The following is a 26,093-nucleotide window of genomic DNA, read 5'->3' on the forward strand; positions in this document are numbered from 1 at the left end:
ACCCATCCTCCCCTCAGAGGCTCTTTTCTCCTCATGCGCTATTATTACTAGTGCTACGAAAATCTGAGGGCTTGAGCTTCTGAGGAGAAGGTTCTAGAGGGTGCTTGAGCCTGATTGGCTGCAGTTTGGACTAACATAATGACACTGATATGTTACAAATGAGTTTTTTTCTCTCTAATGCATTCCTATGTAATAACCTTTGTAAAGGTTTTCAGTACATATTTTTTCAGTTTATGCTACTTATATGATACTTTATATATTTATATATATATATATATATATATTATTAGCATTATTGCTATTTTATTTACCGTGGGACTCCCACTTCGACGACGGGGAATATTCAAGCATGTGAATCTATGAAAGACACCAATACTGGAGAACCACCTGTTTACAGGTAAGTAACAATTGTTCATCTGTCAGAAAAAATACACTAATTGCTCAGGACATTAACAGTAGATGAAAAGGGATACATGTGGAGAGCTAGCTTGTTTGATTTTTAAACCACGCAACACCTTTAAAATGTCCTGTTAGACAGTAACAAGAGGCGCAAGAGGTTCAGGGGTGGACTGCTGGTGTGTTTGTGGTCACCTGCTGCAGATACAGGTTTCCAGCACTGCCTGAAGTCAAGGGAAAGGCTCATGTGGTCTTCAAAGCCAAACTGCCTACTTTTCTTCTCCGGCCTCTAACTCTGCATTTCCACCAATGTGAGCCAAGCTAAATTAACTTTAACTTACTCAGCAGTCTGTGTACGGTGTAATCACAATCAGAATCTCCCTCTGCCTCCCTATCTCTCCCACTCACCAGAGACTGTGGCCCCAACCAGGAAATGAATGATTAGGTGTTACATTTGCACGTAAACTCTGTCCTCTTCCCCTCCTGCCCCCTGCAGACTTCAGAAACTATCAACCAACAAGGAAGTCTCTGGAAGGCCGGTGATGTTACTGCCTGCCAGGTAAGATTTTTTTCCACACCGAGAGCAAAATGGAGAGCCCGATCGGGACCCATCTCAGCACCTGGTTTTTAGAACTCATGACCCAGGCCACTAAAGCCCTGTCTATCCCCTCTGCCTGCAGGTGCACTGCATTTTGGGAAACGTGCAAGCAGCAATGAACAAGAAACTTCACGGATGCTGTCGTGCACTAGTGCAGTCAGCCTTCGCCCACAGCTGCAGATACTATTTTACTAGTGTTTTTCCACTTCATCCTCCAGTGCCTGAGTGCAGCCCTTCCTCAATTGCCTTTCATGTCTGTCCCTCAAGCACGACCAGCCAGACACCAGATGAGACTTTTTTGGGCCAGACACCAGATGAGACTTTTTTGTTTGCTCGCTCTCACTGAGTTCCTACCACTTCGGAGCCTCCATTCTTGGACGCACACTGACCGTAGCCTTGCACCAGCATCCTTCAATCAAGTCTGACTAAAGGCACACATACCCCGATCCTTATTAGGCCGATTCCGTACATGTGACAATTTGACGCTACCAAGAGGGGAGGCAGGGCAGGTATTTACAAGCATTCACGTGGTCATTAGTGGCTACTTGACCTATAGTCCGGGCTGCATCAACCTCTGGACAGAGAGGGTGTGGCTTAACGGCTAGGGCGGCCCAGACTATGAAGTATGAGAAAGAGAAAGAAGCATGTTCGAGTCTGGCAGGAGACTCGAACATCCTGCGATTCTGGGCAAATCACGTAATCTCCCCGTGTCTAAAAATGAATGTGTCCCTCTGTAATGCAACTGGTTTTCATGTAAAGTGCTCTGACATATTCCGGTCGAGTTTTCGCTATATAAAACTGTACATTTATTTATTTTTTTAAAGAGGAAAGGCCTCATGAGCATATCGCCCCACTTTCCCCCTTGACAAACACACTGCAACAGTTATTCGTAACAGCATAATTTATATTAAAAAAAGGGGAAATAACATGCATACCTTTGAGCAAGACCTTTATATTGTCGTTTTTATAGTGCTTGGGATTCCCAAAACGCTATTACATTAGAAACAAGCATTGGCATAGCCAATAGGTCTCGCCTTTCGGACCTTATAAGTGTTTAGCCATGCAACACTTGATGTTGTTGCACCAAGGATATTGTGCTGGATAACTAAACACTAATAAGGTCCCAAAGGCGAGACCTACTGGCTATGCCAATGCTTGTTTATTTTGAGAGGGAGGGTATCTGTACTTCTCAAGAGTGAGGTGATACTTTGAATTGGAGAGTACCGGCACTTCTCAGAAATAAGCATGTACTCAGGGTACCTGCACTTCTATTTTTCCATTTTAAGCACTGGTGATTTGTAAAAATACAAGCAATCAAAATTTATAAATGTCGGAAAAATTCCAGCCAGTGGGCCCAGGACACCATGGACATGAATGTTGAAAACACAGTGGTTTGAAGATGAGCCGTGAGGGATACCACGATCTTCTAATGCTGTTTAATGTGAGAGAAAGCATGAAGACATTCCAATAGGATGCACCTTGCATGGAAAAGGACGTGTCAGCTTTGGTTCATTATAGAATAAGAGGAGGTAGATGAGCAGAAAACTGTACAGCGAGCCGGTGCAGAGCTGCAAATGCAGGGGGGGTGGAGTCTTGATACCTGCTGTGCAGATCAGTCTAAACCCATATTAGCAGACAGGTGGAATGCAAAAAAGTCCACTTAGAGGTTGTTACAGCTGGTGGCTGTATAGAAAGCTGGCTACAACAGTCTGCTGTTGAGGAAAAGGCTAAGAAGAACTGAGTTTACCTGAGTTGTGGGGTACAGAAGAAAGATCATGTTCAAACATGAAAAGAATGTATTATTGAACCAAGGTTGCAGTAAAGCAAGAAAAGCCCTTGACAGAGGGCAAGAAGGTATTGGTCCAGGAGTGATTCAGTAGATAAAAAGAATTGCCTTGGGGAATTTATTTTGAGGAAGTTTTTAATCAATCCTAGATTACAAGCGAAAAAGGATTCAAAGTGATTCATGTGGTGATCTCTTTTGTTTGGCATTAGCAGGACTCAGAGTGATGGGGCACACATTTATGTCTAGTATTAGTATGGTTTGATTATCTCTGGGGTACTTCTGATATGCGAGACAGAATAATCTGATGTTATTAGTGTTATCATTCAGTAGAACTATCTGAGATGCACAAGGTTAGAACACAATGATGTCATTGAGGATGATGATTGTTGGCCCTGTTCACTGATTCTACTGGGAAGAATTACACTGTTGACGTTCCATAAGTCTTAGGCTCTTGCAACCTGTTTAGAAATTTCCGCAGCTCGGCATACCATGCTTTGGAACAAAAGCATTGTGTTTTTCAATTAGTGCACGAGAATTGAGTTTTAACAGCTCACAGCAGTGTTTGTGAGAGTGTTGATGCACAATAAATGAAGTAAAAATGGCTCACGTTAGTGGTAAATTCCAAACATCAATCCCATCCTCGTCAGCAGTAAAAAGAAACCAGTTTTCTTCAGAGAAGATGTATTTTGTTCTGTGCTGACACTGTATCTACTCTCAATAGAATCAACAGCCCAGACCAACAATCATAATTCTATAAGACATATGCACATTCAGAATGTTGCACTAGATTGCAACAGTCAGAAGTATAGGTTAAACAGAATGCTAAGACCTGTAGGTCTCCATGTACCACAGGGACTACAGAAAAGAAGGGGGTGGTTTGATACAGCCATCAAGAAAGAGTGCAAACATTTTAGGTTTGGAACCTTGAAGTACAGAAAGTAGAAAGTGGCAGATGTCTATAATTAGAGCGTCTTAGCAACTTTGTTGACAGCAACAGGATAATCCAGATGAATCACCATGTCTTGCGCTCAAATGTCCATCAAGAAGGATATGAGAAAAAATTTCAGAAGCCAACCTAGAAGCTATTAAGGAGGAAGTTGGATACAATGTGACAACAAAGTTGCTTAGTTAATGTTCTTGGAAGGTAGCAGTGAAGCTAAAAGTGGAGATGTATCTGAAGTTGTTGAGGGTTACTAAGATTAATGATATGTTGCTCGATATGATCGGATCAAAGTTGAGCGTATGAGTGCAGCAACCTGAGGGACAACAAGCATCACAACCCTGCACAGAACAAGAGTGAGGGTGGCCCCAATTTCTTCCATAATGCTGATGGAGTAGGGGTAACTGAGCAATTATAAGTAGCCAGACACAAACTGAAGAGTGGAATCAGTAGAGCTTGTGGTACTCTGTGAGTAGGTTACCAAGTGAGGAGTTAATAAGGCAAACATCTGAAGGAATATAATGGAGGCACGGTTGTTACTTTGTGCTCAAAGATGAAATCTAGTCAAGCATATAAGAGCTGTGAAGAAGACAGACAAGGGCGATCCAATTCAAGTGTGATTTGGCGAGTGAATCCCCAAAATATGAAGCTCATCTAGCTTGTGTGCATTTACTGTTCATATTAATCATAACAGACAGGTATAACAATGGTTTCTCAACATTTTAAATGTTGATCCACAACAATATATTACTCACTACAAGAAGAAATGCATAATTGCCGTCATTAGGGATATGGGCTACAAAGATTAAACAAAAGTGATCTGCCAAAATATTTGCCAAATGCCATCCACCTAACAAATACAAATTAGTAAATAAATGAGTCACACAATACCATTTTCAGGTGGAAAATGTTTCGATATGTCATGGAAAAGTCACATTGCAAGTGATGCTTTCCATGTCTACTTAAATGCATTGTTGCCATTTTGCAAAGCAGATACTCTACAAAATTATCAGACATATACTCCTCTCATCAGGTAAATCTGTATTTCTTTGCTAGGAGTATTGTGAAACACAACAACCAACATATGAGGGGCAGAGGATTTATATCTTGTGCTTGCTAGACAATAACAACCAAGGTAAAAATCTGGAGACCGTGGTTTTGTAGCTAGTGTTTTACGTTAGGAAGTGCTGATACTTTACTTTTTTAAGTATACATATGAACTTAAGTGGGGCAATTTACGTTTACACCAAAACCTATGGATTTACATGTCCCTCGTGGTGCTATACTATTACTTACTTGAAATGAGACTTACCTGAAGCAATTGAATTCTTGTAAGTTGTTTATGAATTCAATGCACACCTGCATGTAGGTTATTTATAAGTATTATCTGGACCTAAATTATGAATCAGAAATTGACCTTCTAAATAACCAATGCACTTTTTCCTGTTCATAGACTTCCAAATATTCAACTGACATGTGCCTAAAAAACATGCACCTAATATTGATGCCTAGATTATTTTGGACTGGGGCTATGTGACATGAAGATATAATGCTCTATCTTGGTGGGGCTGCAACCTCCTCACAGGGAATATGAGAACTCCAATGGGAATGCCTCTGTGAAAGGATATTTCGGAGACAAGTTTCAGACAGAACCAATATTGGTTCAGGAACACAAATTTTACAGCGATAAGTTTGATATCATTATGTGATTTTACAGAACAAGGTCCCTTAGGAGACCGATTATTTACTAATAGTCCTTTGGACTTCCAACAAACACATTGCTAAAACCTAAAAAAATAAATATACTGATAAATCCAAGATCTGTTTTATTGGTAGTGAAGAAAAATATTTGACTTTAAAGAAAGTGTTACCACAGTACCAAAACATGTAATCACCCTACTTGGACATCTATATGTTAAAACATTTTAAATAACTGTTTCTAATGTTTATTGTGCAACTCATTTCCTCATTTCTGTACTCATTTATTTGCCCTTGTTTACTTATCAACTTGTGTTTGTGTACTGTAAACATTTGTGGTAGAAGATTCTAGTAATTTATGTTGTAGCTTCCCGTTTTTATACACTTCTGCTGATATATATATGCCAGCAAACTTTTACATAAATTAATAAAAAGAAAAACTACAGGAAAAAGAAATGGATTTCAGTGTCCCATATGCGTGCTGTTTCGAATGATTAATTAACTAAAAACAGACCAACACGAAAAAACAGGTGAAAGATTATTGTAAGGCCTTCCTTATAGACCGATATAATCTTTAACTACAACATTATTTTGTTAATGGACACTTTTTTGATAAGTCAATAGCCACATCCTGTGAGATGCAGGTGCACAGTGTAAGTGCCAAAAGGTCTTTCACTGGGCAAGACACCATACCATGGATTTTAGAATAGAGGCACCCTACCCCAATCATCGCATGAGAGATATAGCTTTCTTGTACAAGGCGTCCTACATTTCACATGGCACACTTCTGTTGTCTTGTTGCCACATGAATGATAGCAGAACAGTAAATGCTGAAAGAGCCAATGACTGGAGCTAAAGAGCAGTAAGAGCAAGACTTCTGAACTGGTGCACTATTTAAACTACAGTCTCTATGAAAACAGATTTTAGGTGCACATGCATATTTACTTTGGGTAAAACGATGTGTATGTGCTATGATATGAACCCTGACCAGTAGTAAAAAAAACCCTGCAATTTGGAAATTTTTTGAGAAAGGAAGTCCATGGCTAGAAGTAGCAGTCACAATGCCCTACCTATAAGGACAGCAACTCTAGGGCCTACATAAAAGTAACTGCTATTAATACTGATGTGCTACTGTCTCAAAAATACTAAGCCTGGGTAGCCCATACAGCAGCATTCGCACTGAAAGTTGCATATTTCTGGGTGCTTGTAATTAGTTTTATTTTATAGGCCTAATTAATTTTATGGGCCTGTATAACAGTTGTCTGTGTGAATGCTGTTGTGCAGAACATTCTAGTATCAGCTGGACCTGAGAAGTATGGTATAACATCAGTGGAAGATGGCGCGGAAAAAAGGAGGTTAGTCATTTGGAAATGGCGGCTGAAGAGATAGAGAAAGGACAATAGATGTGGACAACAGACGTTAAGAAGAGAAAGGGCAAAGGACAGGAGCAAATGTTTTTCACTAGTAAGGCTGGGAGAAGCTTTCATGTAGTTTGCACCTGCCGTAAATGATCATTTTATAGTGACCCCGGGCCTCTACCAGGCTTATCCAATGAGAGAGGTCCAGGCTTCTCCGACTATAGATGTGTTTCCGTGTACCTGCTTTCCTTGAGTAGCATCGCTGTGGATGAGAGGGAGACCCTCGGGTGAACAGTACTTCAGGTAAACTGCGAGGATTCCCCCGTTGCGTAACATTGCAGTAAAACAGACATTGCATGTTTGGCTGTGGTAGATCAGAGGACTGCTCTGCTTTAACTAATTAAGACTAATGGAGGAGGCAGTACAAGGGAGTGGGAATCAGCAGAGGCGCATTGAAGCTGATTCACCTGTTAAAACCACCACACTCACAGGGAAGAATCACTTATTCAAAATAACTTTTGACTGGGCACCTTCACCTAGTGGGCAAAGTGTGGCTAAAGAAGCACCTGCTTTTAGAGACAAACAAAAAACAAGATCTCAGACCCTAAGCAAAACAGTGCAAACTTTTTAGAAAATATATAGAAAGAGAAAAAGAGTTTGTGAATAAGTGCATTGCAAAGATATGTTCCCTTGTATGTTCACTTAAAAGCCAATAAACAAATTGATCCCAAGGAAAATGTGTTCATTGCATAATATTGTGCAAGTTACTTCCAGCAATGGCGTCTTTGCCTGCCTTGCAAAGTAAGAGCATGACATTTTACATAACTGAGAAGAACTAGGGACGTGGAGGCACATTCCTTACTTATTTGATTAGAGACTCAAGTTGCCGCTTCCGGGTGACTTGTTTTTTTTTTTTTTTTTTTTTTTTACAATGTCCAAATAATTAATTTCGATCTAGCCTCAAACCTTATTGCTGAGAGAGTGGGACTCCTCCTGTGATCACACTACCGCATCAATATGAAACGGTGAAAGGGCAGGGCTCTGTTTCATCAGCACCAGAGGTAAAGCACTAATAGTGCACCTAGTCAGCTGTTTTGACAAAGACCCAGGAGTAGCATTCGGAAGTAAGATCAATGTGCGTCTTACTTTTGAAAATATCAAGTAAAATGTTTTATTTAAGACTAATTTCAATTTCAATTTCTGCTGGGATTATGACCAGGAGAGCAAATATCTATCTTCATTTGATAACGTGGATATTTTTTTTATTGCGTTCATACTGTTGTATTGCGGCTACGTTAAGTAAATGAAATAAGACCTTTTTTTGCCTTAGGTGGTTTCTTCATACCAGACAGGAAGGAGCTCTCTTCCTTACTGCCCTATGCAGCTATGACACGGATCTGAAATTATAAGCATGCTGTGTCCTTACTCGGTAGTTTTGTTTTTCCGTTGGGAGTACTGTTCTTATTGTAGGGGTAAAACAGGGTGCTCCAGAGCCCTGACTATTTTATTCGGGAAAATACTAACTAATGAATATACCAGCTGTCCAGCAGAAATGTTTAAGACGGCCCTAGTACATGCTTTTAGAAGCATGGATTAGTGGTACAACGGATGTGAAGGACTGGAGGGAAATGGCAGCTCTCATCTGTCGTCCAATTCTATGTGTTGTCGTTGGGCTAGACCCATGATGAGTACCTGGGTCGCCCACACAAACTTCTCGGCTGCTTATAAAGGGGGTTTGACTTGTATTAAATCTAATCCAACTTGAGGGACCCAACACAGTTTAACAATAACTTAATAATTTATAACATAAATGTCAGTTCTAACATACAATCTTTACCATATAAATAAAATCTGTTTCTACTTTTGCCTAATGATGTTAGGCCAGTTAAATAATATGACAAATATTATACCCGTACAAAAACTCACCTGGGAGCTAGTAGTTGTGTTATTAAATAATTATAAAAAAAATTCACGACATTTCAAGACCCAACTCTGTAGAAGTGTGAGGCTGGATGTAGCCCCGTAAGACACTCAGTGCATTTCTGTTTTTAAAGTTATTGAGGAAAGAGGAGCGCTATCATTTCAAGAGCCTAACATACTTCGACAGATTGGGTTTACTTGAGCACACTCAAGCAAACAAAGCTCTATTTAGCATGACCTTTTCACTGACCTCTAACATCTGTTTATCAAAGGTACCTGCATTGGAAAAGCCCAGTCAAAGCACCGTTTGCTACTGCATTGCAAGAATCGCAAAACACACTGAGAAAGACAAGTTCCAACATGCGACGTCACCCCCACTTGACATGCATTTTTTTCATCTCCAAGCAAATCTAAACTACTGTTTGGAAAATCCATACGACCTAAGCAAAGCCTCACAGTGGTGTTATTTCCAAACTCAATTAAACAAAGGAACCAAAGATGGAGGTCTAAGTTATGCAGGACTCCTTTTGTCTAAGGATGATGTCACCTTTGTGAGTTTCTATGGCCGCATGCAGGCATGCTTCAGAGCAAACAAGCGTGTTTGAGGCTGGAGATCTCTTTGGGAAGTCCTCTGAGGGCCACCATTGATAGGTTGTGGTCAACAGCTCATCCACTTGGAAGCCTAAATGAAAGGTTTGCTGGAGCTTAGAAGTTTCACCATACTTGATATTCTTCTCATAAAAATATCTGTTGTACAAAAATACAAATAGCTGTTCCAGATCAGAATATCTCTGCATACAAAAAAACTGAAGCAGAAACAAAAGACCGGATCTGTGTGCTGAAGATACTGAGAGCCAGTAGTCACACTGTTAAAATCTTGGGTTAAGTTTCTGCGGAGGCAGCTGCCACTGAGGCTTTCACATCTTCCTGCTTTAAGGACGATAGTTCCTCGTATTCATTATTCAGTTTGTCAATCACCCACTCCATGGCATCTTGTCCCTAAAAGCAAAACAACAACAGAATTAAAACAAATAAAACCAAGCCTAAATGTAATAATGTAGAGATGATAGGTGGAAATGTGCCCCCCACCCCTATCAATCAGACATCCAATTTATCAATATTGCTTCTCTCTTCAAATTACGAATCACTATCCCCATAAGAGGTTGTCACCTACAAACATTATTGGCCATTCTGTAGTTGCCCAGCCCCCCATTTTTGGATAATTTATATACTGCAAACCAAGTTGAATAGACATTTCTTATTTTCTGATTTTATACCATAGACAAATTATTTCAGAAATCCAAAATTAATAATTAGGCTTATAAAAACAGTGATGGTAAAATGATTTGGCAATATATGGAAATGGAAAACAATAGATTATCTCCTCGAATAAAAAATAAATAAAATGAACTCTACTTTCCTTCTATTTGTAAAATGCTTAACCACTTAAGGGCGAGCGGCAAGATTTATACTAGCCAATACACCCCATATTATGATAGTTGAAATTTGCAGTTAATTGCCTGGCGAGTCTCTACTACTGGCAAATCCAAGATACCACACTAGAATAACATGGAGAGGTAAACAGTGAAGCCCACAAACCAGATTCTTGTTTAATGAGCACTAACTATTTCAACAGGCCACCCATTACTCCACGAGGGAAATATTATTCCATTTGCAAAAACCTTTTGCGAATGGAATCGGATTTTGCAAACCGATATATATAATATTGTTGGTATTTAGCGGCTGGCCCAGTCGCGGAAAAAGCCCCTCTGCCAGGACGGACCCGAGGTGACTTCGGGTGAGAGGTCACCAATGAAGCGGGTGGCAAGTGCCTTAATGAAAGCATTATAAAACAGCGCAATAGCAGGAATTATGATTTACCCACATGGGAATGAACTATAATTACAACACGAACTTTTGGTTACATCTCACTCGAGAAATACAAAATACAAAATACAAAATACAAACTGTGCAGACTACGTGAACCAGCATGCTGCAGTGATAGCAACGCCCACATGGGGAGGTTCACCTTGATAAAATTAGCAGCACCTGTTGCCCCAAGATTCGAGCACCATCAGCCACTGACGAAGGGGAAACCAGAAACGCGTTTGGCAGAGGATGCCTTTTTATTTTGAAAGCTGACTTTTGTTGCTGCGCTGTGTCTTTCATTAAAAGAGAAGTGCTTTATTACATGCCTGAGGCTCTTCCTAGAGGGTAACCTTGTTTTGTTGATATATCCACTTGGATAAAAGAACATTGGAGTCATAGGCTTGTATTTTGGACTATCAGTACCACAATGCCTGCTGCCATGTGGGCGGGACTTATTACGAAATAAATCAACTGTTCTAACTCAGCCTGCCTGTGTGTCAGTTTGGCAGTGAACAAGAGCACGGAGACTGCTCGAAACGCGTATGGCTATTGGGAGGCTGGCTTTCTGGTGGAGTGTTTGCTGCCTGGGATGATTTGTGCTGCAACCCTTCTTGTGAGGCATCTTCTTGGGGGCAACCTTGTTTTGGAAATATATATATGTATATATATATATATATATATATATATATATATATATATATATATACATACATACATATACAAACATACTATGGTATGGGTACTGTCTGTATGGGTTGCAGAAACCATTTTAGGAATTGGAAAAACTTGATGTAACTGGCGCACGCATGGTTTCATCTTTCTACCAACCACAGCATCAGGGGAAGTTCTAAATAACCAACCCAAAATGTTTCCTCTTTTGCGTTTCACAAAATTTGTAAACTTTTTTCATAGTCTAGAGTGGAGCCATAATCAACTGGTCTAAGTGATTATGCTATTATCGTATTGTCTTCCTTAATGATCATCCATTGCTGTGTCACACTGAGTCTGTGTAATCTTAAGTCCGTAAGTGAAGAGAAATCATAAGTGTTCCTTATGCATTTACTTCCTCACATGCCCTCTAACATAATCGCATCACGGTGTGCTCGGATGGCACTAATATACATAGTCATTGATTCAAGTGAATAACAAGCATTGGCATAGCCAATAGGTCTTGCCTGTGGGACCTTATAAGTGTTTAGTCATGAAACAGTTGATGTTGTTGCACCAAGGATATTGTGCTGGATAAGTAAACACTTTTAAGGTCCCAAAGGCGAGCCCTCTTGACTATGCAAATGCTTGTTTCGGATATGCTCTTGAGATAGGATGGTATCTGTGAGCAATGCCTTAGTTAGCATCCTCTGAACCTTCCATGAGTGCACGCTGTCACTGGGGGTGGACTGTCCGTGTCCCCAACTGTGTAGCGCTGGTGACACATAGCAACAGGGATGGAGGCGGGTAGGCAATAAAATACAGGTAAAAGCTGAGGAAGCAAGTGTTCTTATATGTGATAATCAACTGTTCTGGCGATTTTGAAAAACAAACCAAATGGTAGCATGTGTTTTCTCTACACGTCCTATTAATGGGGACTGCTTGCCTTTACTCGCCTAGCAATGCATAAGGCCACCTAAGTGCCTGCTTTTCACCAGCTTCACGAAGATTGCCAGGAAGTGGGATAAGGCTAGAGAGCCGCACAAACAGCAGCAGCGCTAACAGCTACAATACAATATGCAGTGGAAGGATTATCTCAGGTGAATGAAACCTCTGGCGATGACAGATCCATGCATTCCAATTATAGCAGCACCCTGTGGAGCTCTGGAGAGTGCTGCGCACGTGGACTCGACGAATCCTTCCTCTACGTAACCCTTCTCTCACGCATTTCCTTCCCAGCACCCCACTTTAACTAAGCCAGATGCAACACTGGTGGATCCGTGCAATAACAATTCAAATCTATCCGTCTACTGTTCCATATTTTAAAACAGCCAATGGGGAGAAACGCATATGTAAAATACGAATAAAAACATTCCTTATAAAACATGACTTTGCAATTCGATATATTAAAATCTCAAGCTCGACAGGGTGGACGCACAGCGTAGAAGGAGACGATTATAGCGGAAATATTGATTTTTCGACACATGATTCAGAGAAAGTGCAGAGAATCCGAAAAGAAACATGATTTTAATTGCTTGTCCTAAAGCTAATACAAACACTTCTCAAGACAATTGGATACGGGGGAAGAGGGGCCCAATTAAATGTGCGCGCTCCTCTGCAAAACCTGCATAGCTAACTCTGAAATACTGCCGGTGTGAACACACATCTGGTGTGTGCAGGAAAACAAGCAGAGATTCCATACACTTCTTAGAAAAGTATAAACTGAACATACTCTTTTGATGTGTTTTTGCTGGATACATTAACCCCTTCGATGCTGATGACGGCCCCCAGCCGTCATGCATCACGGTGGGCGAGTGCTGATGACGGCTGGGGGCTGTCATGAACCCGCCCACTATGTAAAAACACCGCACAGGCGCAGAATCGCGGCCGCGCCCAAGGGGTTGAACAAGCATTATATACAAACAGTCATTCCTATATAAAAATAATAATTCACACCATGCAAAGGCGTTCGAGAAGCTTTTGTATACATGCACAAACGCACAGCTCAAAGTCACAGTCATACTTTACACATAGTAGTACTACTACGGAGCTATATACCAAGTACAAAGGCATACACATTCTACAGAAACATATAGGCATGCACAAAGGCACAAGCACAACATTTGCTCAGCACACACACACCATAAAATGTGATATACACATCATTGTACACATTTATTGCACAAGCAAACACGCACAGGCGTTTACATACGCAATGACTCGTGCACAAGTTCAAGTAACGTGCAGTGGGGTACACACGAAAAAACATGCTCCTCTATGCAAGCAAACATATAGAATACAGGGCCAAACTGACGAGAAGACAGACAGGCCCTCTGGGGCGTGAGCCGAAGCCTTCATCCCACCCTGTCTGTTTGCTTTCCTCGGAGGAGGTAGCTGGCCCAGAGCGGCAGCCGCTGCCCAGGGATCAGGGTGGCACGGGCACTGCCGATGACAGAAGCCGCCACCCATTGTCCCGGGGAGGTAACAATGCCAGGAGACTCCGTGTTTTTCCAGGGCCAGCTTTAATATTTACCTTGCGATAACTGGCCGGAAAGTGACTCGTATGTTGGAAATAAGGCAGTGCCCTCCGGTCTGAGGCTGATAAGCTGGGTTAGCGCGGCATCGCCGGGAGGCATGAACGGCCTTCATACTGTCACTGAATGGAAGAGCCTGGGACGCTTCCTGCAGCCGCAGAGAGTGCAGGGGCGGGAGGAGCATGTGAAAGCATCTGCAGAGAACTGTACGGGTGCAGTGAGCTCTCATGTAAGGAAGGAAAATGACCCCCTTGCTCGGCTAGGTAGTGAAAAACAGCCATAATTGGTGCACAATGGGGCCCACACACCAGCTGTGCCTCGCCGCCACCTCTCCTGCCGCGCTAATGACGGATGTATGACGTTACAACGCATACTTTTACCACGCATAGCATTACAACGCGGTATTTACAACGCATACCGTTACAACGCATAGCGCTTAGAGGTGCTGGATAGTGGTAAGTATAATTTTATATTCCAACTCCAGTCCCCGTGGACACTAGGGAAGGTGTTGGATATAAAATTATACTTATTCCCTATCCTAGAGCGCCCCCCAGCGCAATGCGTTGTAATGGTATGTGTGGTAATGCCTGCGTTGTAATGGTAGTGCGTGGTAAAAACTTCGTTGTAACAGTTGTATACCGCTAATGACGGCCATGCTCCTTGGAGTGATTGCAGTGTTCTCATGTCAATTAAGATGAATACTGTGACATTTATTTGGGCTCTTTCTAGTCAGTAAAAAAACAATCGCAGTACCACTATAAATAAGAGAGGGACTGGTAGCATCTGAAACAAGCGCGCGCGCTAAAAGTAAAGAAAAAGTGTCTGCAAAAGTGAAAGCGTTTCACTTGCAGGAGTGAGCAGCTCCAGGAGCGATAATTGCTACCATATGGCGCAGCTCGCTCCCGCAAGTGAATCGCCAAACGTGCACGCGTTGCCATCGAAGGTAATGGAACTTGTGCATGTTTTTGGCTGAAAAGCCGAAGCGATTGCTAAAGGTCTTTTGCCTATGCAGCGCATGCGCGCTGGGTAGGCGAGACCTAAAAACCAAGCAATACAATCTCTTAATTAGGGGTTGGTGAAAATTCCGCTATGCTGGCAGATTTCACAGAGTTTTGCCCACTCCCCGTTCTGCTTGGAACGCAGAGTTCTGAAAAAACTCCACCAACCACTGCGTGGTAGAGTTTTTTCGCTGACACGGCTCACCAATGTTAAGTTGGCGAGCACAAGCAAGAATTTGCATCCTCAATGCAATATTCGGGCGCTAGAATACTTCCTGGTGACATTTTTCAATGCCAGCGCTCGTGGCAGTTTGCAGCCATTCGCACTGAGAAAGCTGCCGCTCAAGTACAAAATCTACTCCAAAGTTCAAAAACTGACCAAACTGAAGAATTACCTTGAACGTAATTCATTATGTTTGCGGTGCCCCATTAGTAAGCCTGTAACCTTGAGCAGTCTGATTCTTAAAACAAATGTGTATGTCACAGGCACATCCTGCCAAGGTGAAGAGCAGCTACTTGTTTCCATTTTCTGAAAGTTTGTAGGACTGGGGAAAGAGCTGTGGGGGTTGCAGGCAGGATCTGCACGGAGGAAGTGCAGTGCCTCTTATGCTTCATTCACAGTTCTCTTCTTTCCACTGCCTGGCCCTCAGAGAGCAGTTATAACGGTGCCTCCCCTCATTGTGCTAATGACCAAAGATGTTGTCAAGCGCACAGCTAAGTTAAGGTCCAGCAGTGCAGCAGTGGTGGCAGCACATGCATTGTTAATAGGGTTTGGGATACGTTCTTAAGCTGCAATAGGAAAGCAGATTTGGACTGCCGCCGAACTGTACTCCCTGATGCCTGGTGAAGAAATGGAGTAAGCCCCCGAATAAGCCCATAGCAAGGCTGGCTGTCCTATAAAGGGTGTCATCCCCTTCTGTGCTGATTGAAGGAATAATGTGCCTTCACCAGGTGGATGAAACAGGATGAGGACTTTGAGGTAGTAGAGCACCAGAACACCATGTAGTTCAGGTGATTACCCCGACTTTTCAGTTCACAAGGTCTTCAACAACCCTCTACCAAGCCGTCCAAGAAGAACAAAGGAACAGGGAGGAAGAAACATTTTTTGAACCCTAGCCCAGGTAATCAGAGGGATAGTTTTAAGAAGGAGTGGTAAAATCAGACATCACTCTATGATGATCCCCACATTTTATCGTGTTTGGATTAGCTAGCAATCGAACTCTGTGCTATGCCCCTGCAAATCCAGTAAGGCCATGGTAAGTTGGTACACGAAATATCATTATGCTTCGGCTGAGATACAGTTTAAAACCACTGAAGTGATAAAAGTGATTTTCCCTTAAGGAAATCTACTTTTTTTTTTAGTTAGGTCATCCCTACATGTGCCTTGAAAGTCTGCAGGGCTGGGTGCATAATGTATAAAAGTGGGATATACGAAATATTCAAGAAATGTATTTTGCCACAGTGAACAGTTGTAAAAATCTGTTTGTCACTGAATGGACCAAACTACATTTTCCATGAATACACATGACAGTGACCAGAAATAGTCTCATAACTCTTCCTTTGTCCAGCCACGGCCCGTGGAGGGAGTTTCGGAGGGGCGGGTCGGGGCGGGGGAGGGGCAGTGTGGGGGGTGCTAAAAACTGGAGTATGGATAATTGAAGGTAAGTAAACAATTTAATAAATAAAACGAATTTTGTAGCGCACCCTGCACCGCATTTTGCGATGCAGGACATTCTACGAAATTCGTTTTATCGAAACTCCCTCCACGGGCCGTGACTGCCTTTGACGGCAGTAGAAAAATAATTCAAAGTTACCCTTCACTTGTATTTAAAACTTTAACTCTATGTTGATATATGTAGGCGGTAAGCAACTTATACACAACATATTTTGTGCTGCATAATAGCAAACTGGATTCAAACAAGTTTGCTTGGAGTCTCCACGTCTGTGGCTGCAATTTTCATTCCACATTAGTTATGAATGAATGCCATCCTGAAGAACAATGCTGATGCTTTTAAGAACAGGGGGGCTTATTTACAAGCCCCTTGCGCCACCCTTACGTCACTTTTTCCATGTTAAAAATGATGCAAAAGTGGCAAAAGTGGCTTGTAAATCTGCCCCAGGAAGTCTGAAGTGGTAGTTTTCCGCAAAGTAAAAGGGGTTCAGTTGGATCTCAGGACAAAAGCTCCATGGTTGCACCATCAGGTATGCAGCATCATGGCGATCTGCCTAGCTACAAAGTTGAGCCTTGCCCCACTGAAAAATTCTGAGTCAAAAAAGTGACAATGGTGGTGGTGCAGAGTAAAGTTGCCCACTCTATACAGGTCACACAAAAAGAATAAAGACCATTCTTGACACATAAAATGAACGTGCACTTTGCACATGAATCTTGTGTGTCTTTGTGTTTATAACATATGTTACACTTGATACTGCTGGTGCAGACAGTCTTTATGTAAAAGTTTGGATTTCACATCGAATGTGTTACTAATGTCGAGAGAAATGCATTCATAAAAGATGTCTCGAAATAAAAATAATTTGCTAATAAAGTGACTGACATATTAATACATTTATATGATTGTTACCACTAAAAGGATTTATAAGAAATAACATGTATTATACTAAATAATGAGACATTTGTAATGTGTAGATCGTTTTTCGTTTCAAAGCTTTATTCGACTTTGTCATAAAAGCCACCTCCTAAACATCATACAATAAATACTTAAAATACTACATTAAAAAACATATTAAACAGCAAAAATCGAAAAGCTAGTAATACTATAAAATGTATACATACAGTTTTATAAAATTCCATATAGAAATGTTAAAAATGGACAAGGAAGGTTATACCAGCAGTTAATAAATCATATTATTCAATAGGCCGTGAAGCACGAGATCTTATTACCCACGCCCATGCAAGGAATTTTGCTACGCCTATTACCAGTGGTATTGAGGTGTCAGACATTAAAATTCTTAGGGCCTGTAAGCAACAACGAGTACCCAAATTCCTACAGGTTGGTTTTAACCACTTTTGGCGCGGGGTCACATAGAGGGGGCAGATGAAAAACAAGTGTGTAATGTCCTCTATTTCATTTTTACAATGATTGCAATAAGCGTCCTTTAGTGGAGACCAATTTTGTGTAAAAGCGTTCACTGGGAGAGTTCCCACCCGAAATTGGAAATATAGTTTCCTATCCAATGGACGTTCAACTACATCCCAGTATTTTTCGTATGATGGAATTTGTTTTGTATCCAAAAAGCGTAAGGTCAGGGAAGATTGCAAACCTTTGCAGTACAGTGTTGCATATACTGACTCCCAGTAAATATCCTTGAGTTGTTTTTTTGAAGGAAATAGGGCAACATCCTTATTACCCCACAAATGGTCCAGACCCAATTTCACCAGTGTGCTCCGCAGTTCATTTAGCCATACAATGGAATGAAAGCAATCAAACTTCACAACATCAAAAAAAGCAGATGCATAGTGACTTAACTCTGGGGTTACCATTAACCGCCTCCAGTATAGCAAGGGACGTAGGCGGGCAATGTCTTCAATATTTTTCCTACCTAGATCCATCTTAAGTGGGATAATAGGTGTACTTTGTGGGGCCCTAACAAGCCCTCGTAAGAATCTATTTTCCGCCCGCCCTAGGTCACCTAGATTTGAAAAACCCCAGAGCTCAGACCCATACAGGCATGCACTTACTACTTTCATACTATAAACTTCAAGTGCACAATTTATAGGTCTTGTCAAAGAAGTATTATGTTTGACTGTAACTGCACCTGCTAGCTGGCTAAATTTTAAAGATGCCATGATGATGTGTGAATTCCATTTCATGTCATTTTGGAGGGTGATTCCTAAATAAGCAAAGGCATCTACTTTTTCCAGTGGTTCACCCTTGTATTTTATCGTCCCCTTAAAACCTGTTTGGGAGTTCAGGCACATAAATTTAGTTTTGCTGGTATTTAATTCCAGGCCTCGACTATCGCAAAAAACCCCAAAGGCATCAACCGCTTTCTGCAATCCACTAGGCATACGTGATAATAAAAGCGTATCGTCCGCGAACATAAGTACGGGGACGTGTACACCTGCCATGGTTGGAGCATCAGTTGGAGATTTATTTAAATGCTCCGCAATTCCATTTATGTAGATTGAAAAAAGCGTTGGGGCCAGAACGCACCCTTGCCTCACCCCTCGTTCTACTGGGAAGGGGGATGTCACTTCCCCCTGTTTGCCCCACCTTATTTTCGCATAATTATTTTCGTGAAGGCGCACCAGCAAAGTGAGGAGCTCAGGACTTATTCCCACCTCATCCAGGGTTTCCCACAATTTCTCTCTCGGCACCAGGTCAAACGTCGCTTTTAGGTCCACAAAAACTGCATACAATGTTCCCTTTCGCAACGTGACATTTCTCCAATACACGGCTAGAAAATAAAAGACTTGGTCAACACTACTAGTCAAGGGGCGAAAACCCGCTTGATAAGGTGACAGTATATTTTGGTCTTCAATCCATTGTTGCAGTTTATTCTGGACTAGTCGACCCATTATTTTCTGCGCTGTATCAATCAGACTAATGGGTCTATAATTTTTTGCCTGGGTTTTGTCCCCCTTTTTATAGATAGGGATGATTTCTGCCCCTTTCCATGAGGCTGGGACTTCTCCACCCATAGCGATAGCATTTGACAGCATTGTGAAATATGTGCACCAAGAGGCACGGTCAGATAGAAAGACGTCAGCTGGGATGCCATCCATGCCTGGCGCCTTTCCACCCGATACACAATCTAGTGCCAAGTTAACATCCTTTTCAGTGAATATATGATCGCTGAAAAATATAGCTTGGGGGGGAGATATGGATGCATATGTCGAGGCTCTTGCGTACTGAGGTTTAAAAAAATCATTCCAGCCATCTATTGGCACATGATTTTGTGGTTGATCTGCTGTCCCACCCCTATTCCATTTAATTAGGGCCCAAAACCGCTTGGAATCTTTGTTGGTACATGCCTGTTTTAATTCGCTCCATCCCTCTTCATCCCATCTCCTCTTTGCTTGTTTTTGTGTCTGCCTATAGATACCCCTTGCCCTTTTAACAGCTGTTGGGTTTCCTATTTTTAGTTTTTGACTTAAGTTTTGCCTTGCCATTCTACAGCTTTTATCGTACCAGCCTTTAACGGCTATGGATTTTTTGGCTTGGGTATGATCTACTGTTTTAATAAAAAAGCTTTGCAATTTATAGAATAGGTTTTTATGAGCCTCCATCATGTATTTCTGGAAATTACGAGTCCCAGATTGCACTATGATGTTACTCACTTCCTCTCTTACCTGACTTTTCATATTTTCTAGGTTCCTTTCATCTCTTAACAACATTCCCCATTTCAGGTGTCTTTGATTATTTGAGCAGACAAGATCTCGTGTTACCATCAGCTTTTTATTAGTGGGTACTCTAGACTCTTGATAAGGATGGAATGTCATATAGAGGGGGTGGTGATCACTCTCTAATCGTAGGACAACTTCCATGTCTAGTAGTTGGGGCCATGCTCTTACATCAATTAAGAGATAATCAATCCTACTTGTGGCACGACCATTGTCAAAAGTGGAGTTCCCTTTTTGGTCGGATTGTGTTCTCCCATTCACAGCTCTCAAGCCTCTAGAAAGGCAGAGGCTCTTAATTCTAATGGCCGTGGCACTCCATCTTTTTATAGGAGGGAGCTCCAATTGTGGTATTCCCCATCTACTATCCTCCTCCTCCGTTAGGCTCCCATCCTCTTCACCTAGGGGCTCAAAGGTTGAGTTAAAATCACCACCCACTATAATGTGTGGATTAGAACAGAGGGTTTCAATGTCTTGTTCTAGAGTGGAAAAGACATCAGAAGGAACACCTGCACTAACCCCCCTGGCATAGATATTATACAAGGCTGTTTCTTGTCCATTAGGCCATTTGATATTTAGTGCTAGAATATCATTTGATGTTATTTGCCTTTGTGATAGGGTACAGGACAATGCTTGACGAACCCATATCGACAATCCTCCAGAGGGACGTCCCTTTCCACCTTTAAGTGCAGGTTTAAAAAAATTTAAATACCCCACTCGAAAAACTGGGTCGACTGACCAGGTTTCTTGTAACATAACTATGTCATGCATGTCTATATAATCAAGCCAATCAGGGTTATCTATTTTGCTAGCTATACCTGCTATGTTCCAGGATATAAAAGTTAGTGTACATGCCAGCTCCGTATTTATACTGACATCCCTTCTTGATGGGCCCCCCTGCTCAGGTCCTGTATTAACCCCAGCTACTGGACTAGTGTTGATAAGATCCTCTGGCCCTAATATAAATATGTTGCTATTTGGACTTTTGGGGACCATGTGGCCGGGATCCATGTTTTTATTATTTTGGACCATAGGATTGTCTAGTTGGCTTGTAGGATGTCGTACCTCATTTTTCACTAGTAGTCCTTTATCCATTACGAGTCAGTCACACTCATTTAGATTAGACAATGCTGTATATCTGTTATCTAAGTTTAATCCCCAGACATTGGCTAGGCCCCCCTTCGCACATCTACTGGTCACTGTTGACCATTTAGTTCTCAGGATGCTCGGGTTTGATGCTAGGCCTTTCCTATTATAAAAAAAGTCCAGGGTTAGTGGGATTAACTCCGCTGTTCTGCGTTGAGGTGGAAAAGGGTTATTCAAGATTTCAGGTAAGACTTCGGGGCCTTTAAGACTCAGGATCACACAGTCCCCAGAAAATTTCTTAGTGCTACTCCCTATCCATTTTACCCGTCTTGCGGTTAATAAATCTTCTGCCAGTTTATGGTCGCCCCCGGGACACATATGCATGTTATTACTTAACCAGTTAAATGCCTTGTTTAATAGAGATTCTGGATGTTCTTGTTGACCTATATTTAAGGGGGGAACATTGGCAAGAACCAGGATAAGGGGTGAAGCTTCAACAATTAGCTCCATAGGGCTGTTTTCTATGTAGGGGCCCTGCAGTAAGCAATTGCCTTCAGGCTCGATTGATGGAATGGTAGCAAGGTTAGCTTGTTGTGGGCCACGCTCGGGTCGAGCTTGCTCATTCTGAAGTAGCTCTATTTCACCTTGGGGTAGAACTTCTAATTGAGTTTTTTCAGCCAGCTTTTCTACCAACATGGTTGGCAATTCCCCCATTTTATTGTTAGTTGCTGTTACATGGTCTTCCAATTTATTTATTTTAGCAGTTAGCTGATCTATTTTTGAGATTAAGGGTTTTACTAGCTGGTTTAACTTAATATCCAGCATACCCATGAGTTTTTTTAATATACCCTCTTCATCCCATCCTTGATTCATATCTCCTCTATTCGCATTCCCATCTACATTTTTCCTGTTAGGCGGAGTAGCTGGCTTTCTCCTGCTAGACCTTAGCCCTTCTCTTTTTGTCAGGATCTTGGCAATAGCTTTTGTTACTCTTGGAGCCGGAACAGGAACATCCGGTGGGGGGTGGGGGGGGATCTACTATCTCCAAATCTAGATCTTGTTCATGCAGGGGGGGGTTCTATGTCTAGCTCAAAATCTCCAGCTGGTGCTTCAATAGTGGTAGCTAAGTGCTCTATGGCTGATACATTTTGTGGTAGCCCCATGTCCAGGTCATGGGAGGCTGGGGATGAAATAATCGGGGTGCCCAGAGCAATTAAATCCGTATCAGAGATCTCATTTTGGGGCAACGATAGTGGGGAGCTCAGACCCAACGAAGCCCTCCTTTCAAGATTAATTTTTTCCACCACTTGTACTAAATAATTATCCATGGTATTCCCCGGAACGTTAGGTTTTTTTGCCTTCGACATTTTAATGCTAGTGGTAATAGCTTACAATCTTTACCCCTCTAGAGTCAATATAGTCAATCAAGGTTACCAAAGAAGTCTTGTTACCTTCCTGCTTGAATTCCCAAACAGTCCCGGATCAGAGCCGACTGCGATGAGGGCAGCAAGTAAACACGGATCCTGACGGTAATATCAGGAATGAATAATTAATTTTATTTGGAACACGTAAGAGGGGTGGCCCGTCCCGTCACCTTAGGTCCCCTGAGGGCCACAGAGGGCCCGCCCTTTGCTCGGGCTTAGCCCCGGGCGTCCCGCTCGCGTCCCGCGACGCGAAGTTCACCTTCGATTTTAAAGCGCCTCCGGGCGCGCAATGGGTGGGGGCGGCTTCCTGCCGCTGAGACTGATGGTGGTTGTAGTGCCAGGTGACAGAAGGTACGCAGCGGCGGGAGGAGACCGGCAAAAAGAAACAGGCAGGAATGTCTCTGCTGCAGGGCTGAATCAGGTACGGCGTCCGATAATGCAGGGAAAGTGCTCCCAGTGTTCTATAAAGCAACCCGCTCCTCTGATGTTCACCTTCGAATTTAAAGCGCCTCCGGGCGCGCAATGGGTGGGGGCGGCTTCCTGCCGCTGAGACTGATGGTGGTTGTAGTGCCAGGTGACAGAAGGCACGCAGCGGCGGGAGGAGACCGGCAAAAAGAAACAGGCAGGAATGTCCCAGCTGCAGGGCTGAATCAGGTACGGCGTCCGATAATGCAGGGAAAGTGCTCCCAGTGTTCTATAAAGCAAGATAGAAGTGTAGATCGTTTTAAACCATCCTCCATTTCATTGCTTACGTTTTTTCACTTGATTTATAACTGTGCGCAATTTAGTCTGTGTAACTGCTAGAAATGTCATTCATGGCTACAAATGATCCATATATATGTAGATTGCTAATGTTGGTTGAACAATAAAATATCATTAATGTATGCATTAATATTACACATATATACTCATGAATGTAGTTCTCATGTATACTTACTATTATGCAGTTTCATTGCTTGCTATATGATTTAGTGGCCTAAAGTACCAAAGAAATAGTATACACGTATATGTTTAAATGTTTACATGCATATTAAATGTGCATTATAGATTCAATGTGTTAACTTAACCGTTTTACACTAAATGGCCTAATTCTTGGTCCCGTGAGAATTCATTGCGTTTCTGCATTATACTGACTTGCTTTCTTTGCAGGAGTTCTCACGAATTGTTAGTCTGACTTTATACATTTCTTGTAACACGTAATAGATACACATATGGAAATGGATTCCAACGAGGAGCACATGAGAACTCTGTAGACAAACAATAGACTGTTGTCTTTTCCCATGAGTGTAGGACTGAGACAAGGTTCCCATGTTTGGTATGTAACTTTCCTACGATGTTTCATTCTAAATACCATGTGCAACTATACAGACTTTTGAAACAAATACAATGGATTACTACTGATGACGTACTTAAAGGGGAGTTGACGACATACTTCAAGGATTATAATTTATCAATTGCCCTGGATGGAGTGGCAGATGACTTTGGATTTCTTTCCAAACCGCATGCTGGAATCTTTTGCCGAACTCTTTCTGCAAGTTCCTTGCAGAGCTTTCATTTGGACTCCAAGCAAAACCAATTTCTCTATTCCACAAAATCCCCCAAATCCAATGGCCCCTTAAATGGACTCTTAGAGATGTTCCCCTATGTCACGGTAATTTCCCAAGCGTGGTTTAGACTGACACTTCCCAACAACTTGAAGACTCCTGACAGAGCTTCTACAATGCTGTTGCTAATACTCCCTATTGCCTTTTGTAGATTTGTGTCATGAGTAGTAACATGCCTTAGCTTGTATTAAAGAGAAATTGAATTGCTAATGCCTGGAAAGATCAGGCTAGATATAGTATTTCAAGGATCAAATCTTAATGCTGTTGTTTTGAATGGTGGCCACAAAGCTGCTCCTTTGTTTGATTCTTGTTTGCTTACATTTCTTTAGGATGCTATGTTTCCATGTTGCTATACTACATCTATACAGTTTGATTTGAAGAGTGGTCCACTTAAACCTCAAATTTGGCCACTGATTCCTGGTCTTCCTTGTTTGGACAACTGTTTGCACTACTAATTAAATTGATTTGACACGAAATGTTAACTCTCTTTCGCCTCAGTGTGACCCAGAAAGGTCAATCGGAGGACCAAGCTAGCAAGTAAGTAAAGCAGAGGAAATTATCCAGGCACCGGAGTACATTCTCAACAAAACAGTTGGGCTCAGTATTGCGAGACTGAATCCGCTGAATCAGTGGTAAAACTTGGGATCAATACAAGACATCCAGGTTATCCCCCAGTGGCAAAGCCCATCAACCCATTAGGTTTACTCAACCCCAGTTCCACCACAGTCAGACTGAAATGAAACTTGGGTCCAAGTCTACTGCAAACATTAACATTCAGTAGTGCTTTGTGTGTTAGTTGTGATTTTTGTCTTAAAAAGTAAAATTCTATGTCTCCTGATCCCCTTAACCAACTTTAACATTTTTTCAATGTTTTTGCTTATTAATGTTTCTTATTTTTTTCCAAATTGGATTGGGAATTAAGTTGTTGTGTGTTCTTAACTTTAATATTTGTTTAGTATTGCCTGAACAGAGCACGCTTTTCTCCAGGAGACTGTTTGCTACCGGTGTCATAGCTCCCAGTGATAAAGCAGAGATTCACTTAGAAATGTGTTGTGACCTAACCAGGCTTTATTATTGAGTTGGTAAGGAGGCTTTCCTCCCAAATTACTAACCCAGTTTCTGGCAGGAGCTGTGAACCTAATGAAGAGCAGGAGCTAGAATTATCATGGGGTGAGTGCCTCCTGAGTGCTACTCTGAAAGTACTTCAGATACCTCCCATAACATTAAGACTAAGGTGAGAGCAATGGAGGGGAAAATGGAAGCATTTCCCTAACATGTTGGAAGGTACCAAATGAGATCTTGATGATCAATCCAAGTAGATGAGCAATGTCTCAGGTTCTCTGTAGGAACATGAGTCTAGTCAGTGACTTTTGAGTTTCAGGAGTGTTGGGAAGGAAAAGTCCTTTGCATGGCTAAAGACATATACCCCTGTCCTGAGTGCCCAACTGTCCTGTTGTCTGGATCCCTAGTGATGATTATTGTTGTCACAGACAAACATGGGTCATATGAGTGCGCCATGATACCTTCATGTTGGTGAAGGGCTACACCCTTCACTAAGAGCTAAGCAGCACAACCACAGTGGTGGCATCATACCGTGTAGTGATCAGCAGTAGTTAACAGGTACCTTTTACCCTGATTCACTGGAGTGAGGCCTAAATGCTCATACACCCTTTTAAAAATTCAGATGATGTGTGCTTAACTCAATCTTGCCTACATCAGATGGATGTGGAGCGCTGTGCAGTGCAGGAGTAGTGACTGCGCTGGATGTATGTGTGCCTGGGAAGGGTACAGTACGGGATAGGGCAGTACTGAGTACTACATTTGGGGTTAGAGCATGTTCTGAATGTATGTATGCTTGCAGTGAATATATGACAT

General features: G+C 42.0%; 1 protein-coding gene across 1 annotated transcript in view; it reads right to left on the bottom strand.

The window, feature by feature from the left end:
• Positions 1–427: 427 nt before the first annotated feature.
• Positions 428–26,093, bottom strand: part of PRELID3A (PRELI domain containing 3A) — a 310,018-nt gene continuing 284,352 nt past the window's right edge. Inside the window, exon 6 of the mRNA XM_086965588.1 lies at positions 428–9,695. Within this exon, the coding sequence (XP_086821714.1) occupies positions 9,579–9,695 (117 nt within the window). The 3' untranslated portion in view covers positions 428–9,578. The remainder of the gene's footprint in view (positions 9,696–26,093) is intronic.

This window comes from Lissotriton vulgaris, chromosome 4_1 (genome assembly GCF_964263255.1).
Source record: "Lissotriton vulgaris chromosome 4_1, aLisVul1.2, whole genome shotgun sequence".
NCBI classification, from domain to species: Eukaryota; Metazoa; Chordata; class Amphibia; order Caudata; family Salamandridae; genus Lissotriton; species Lissotriton vulgaris.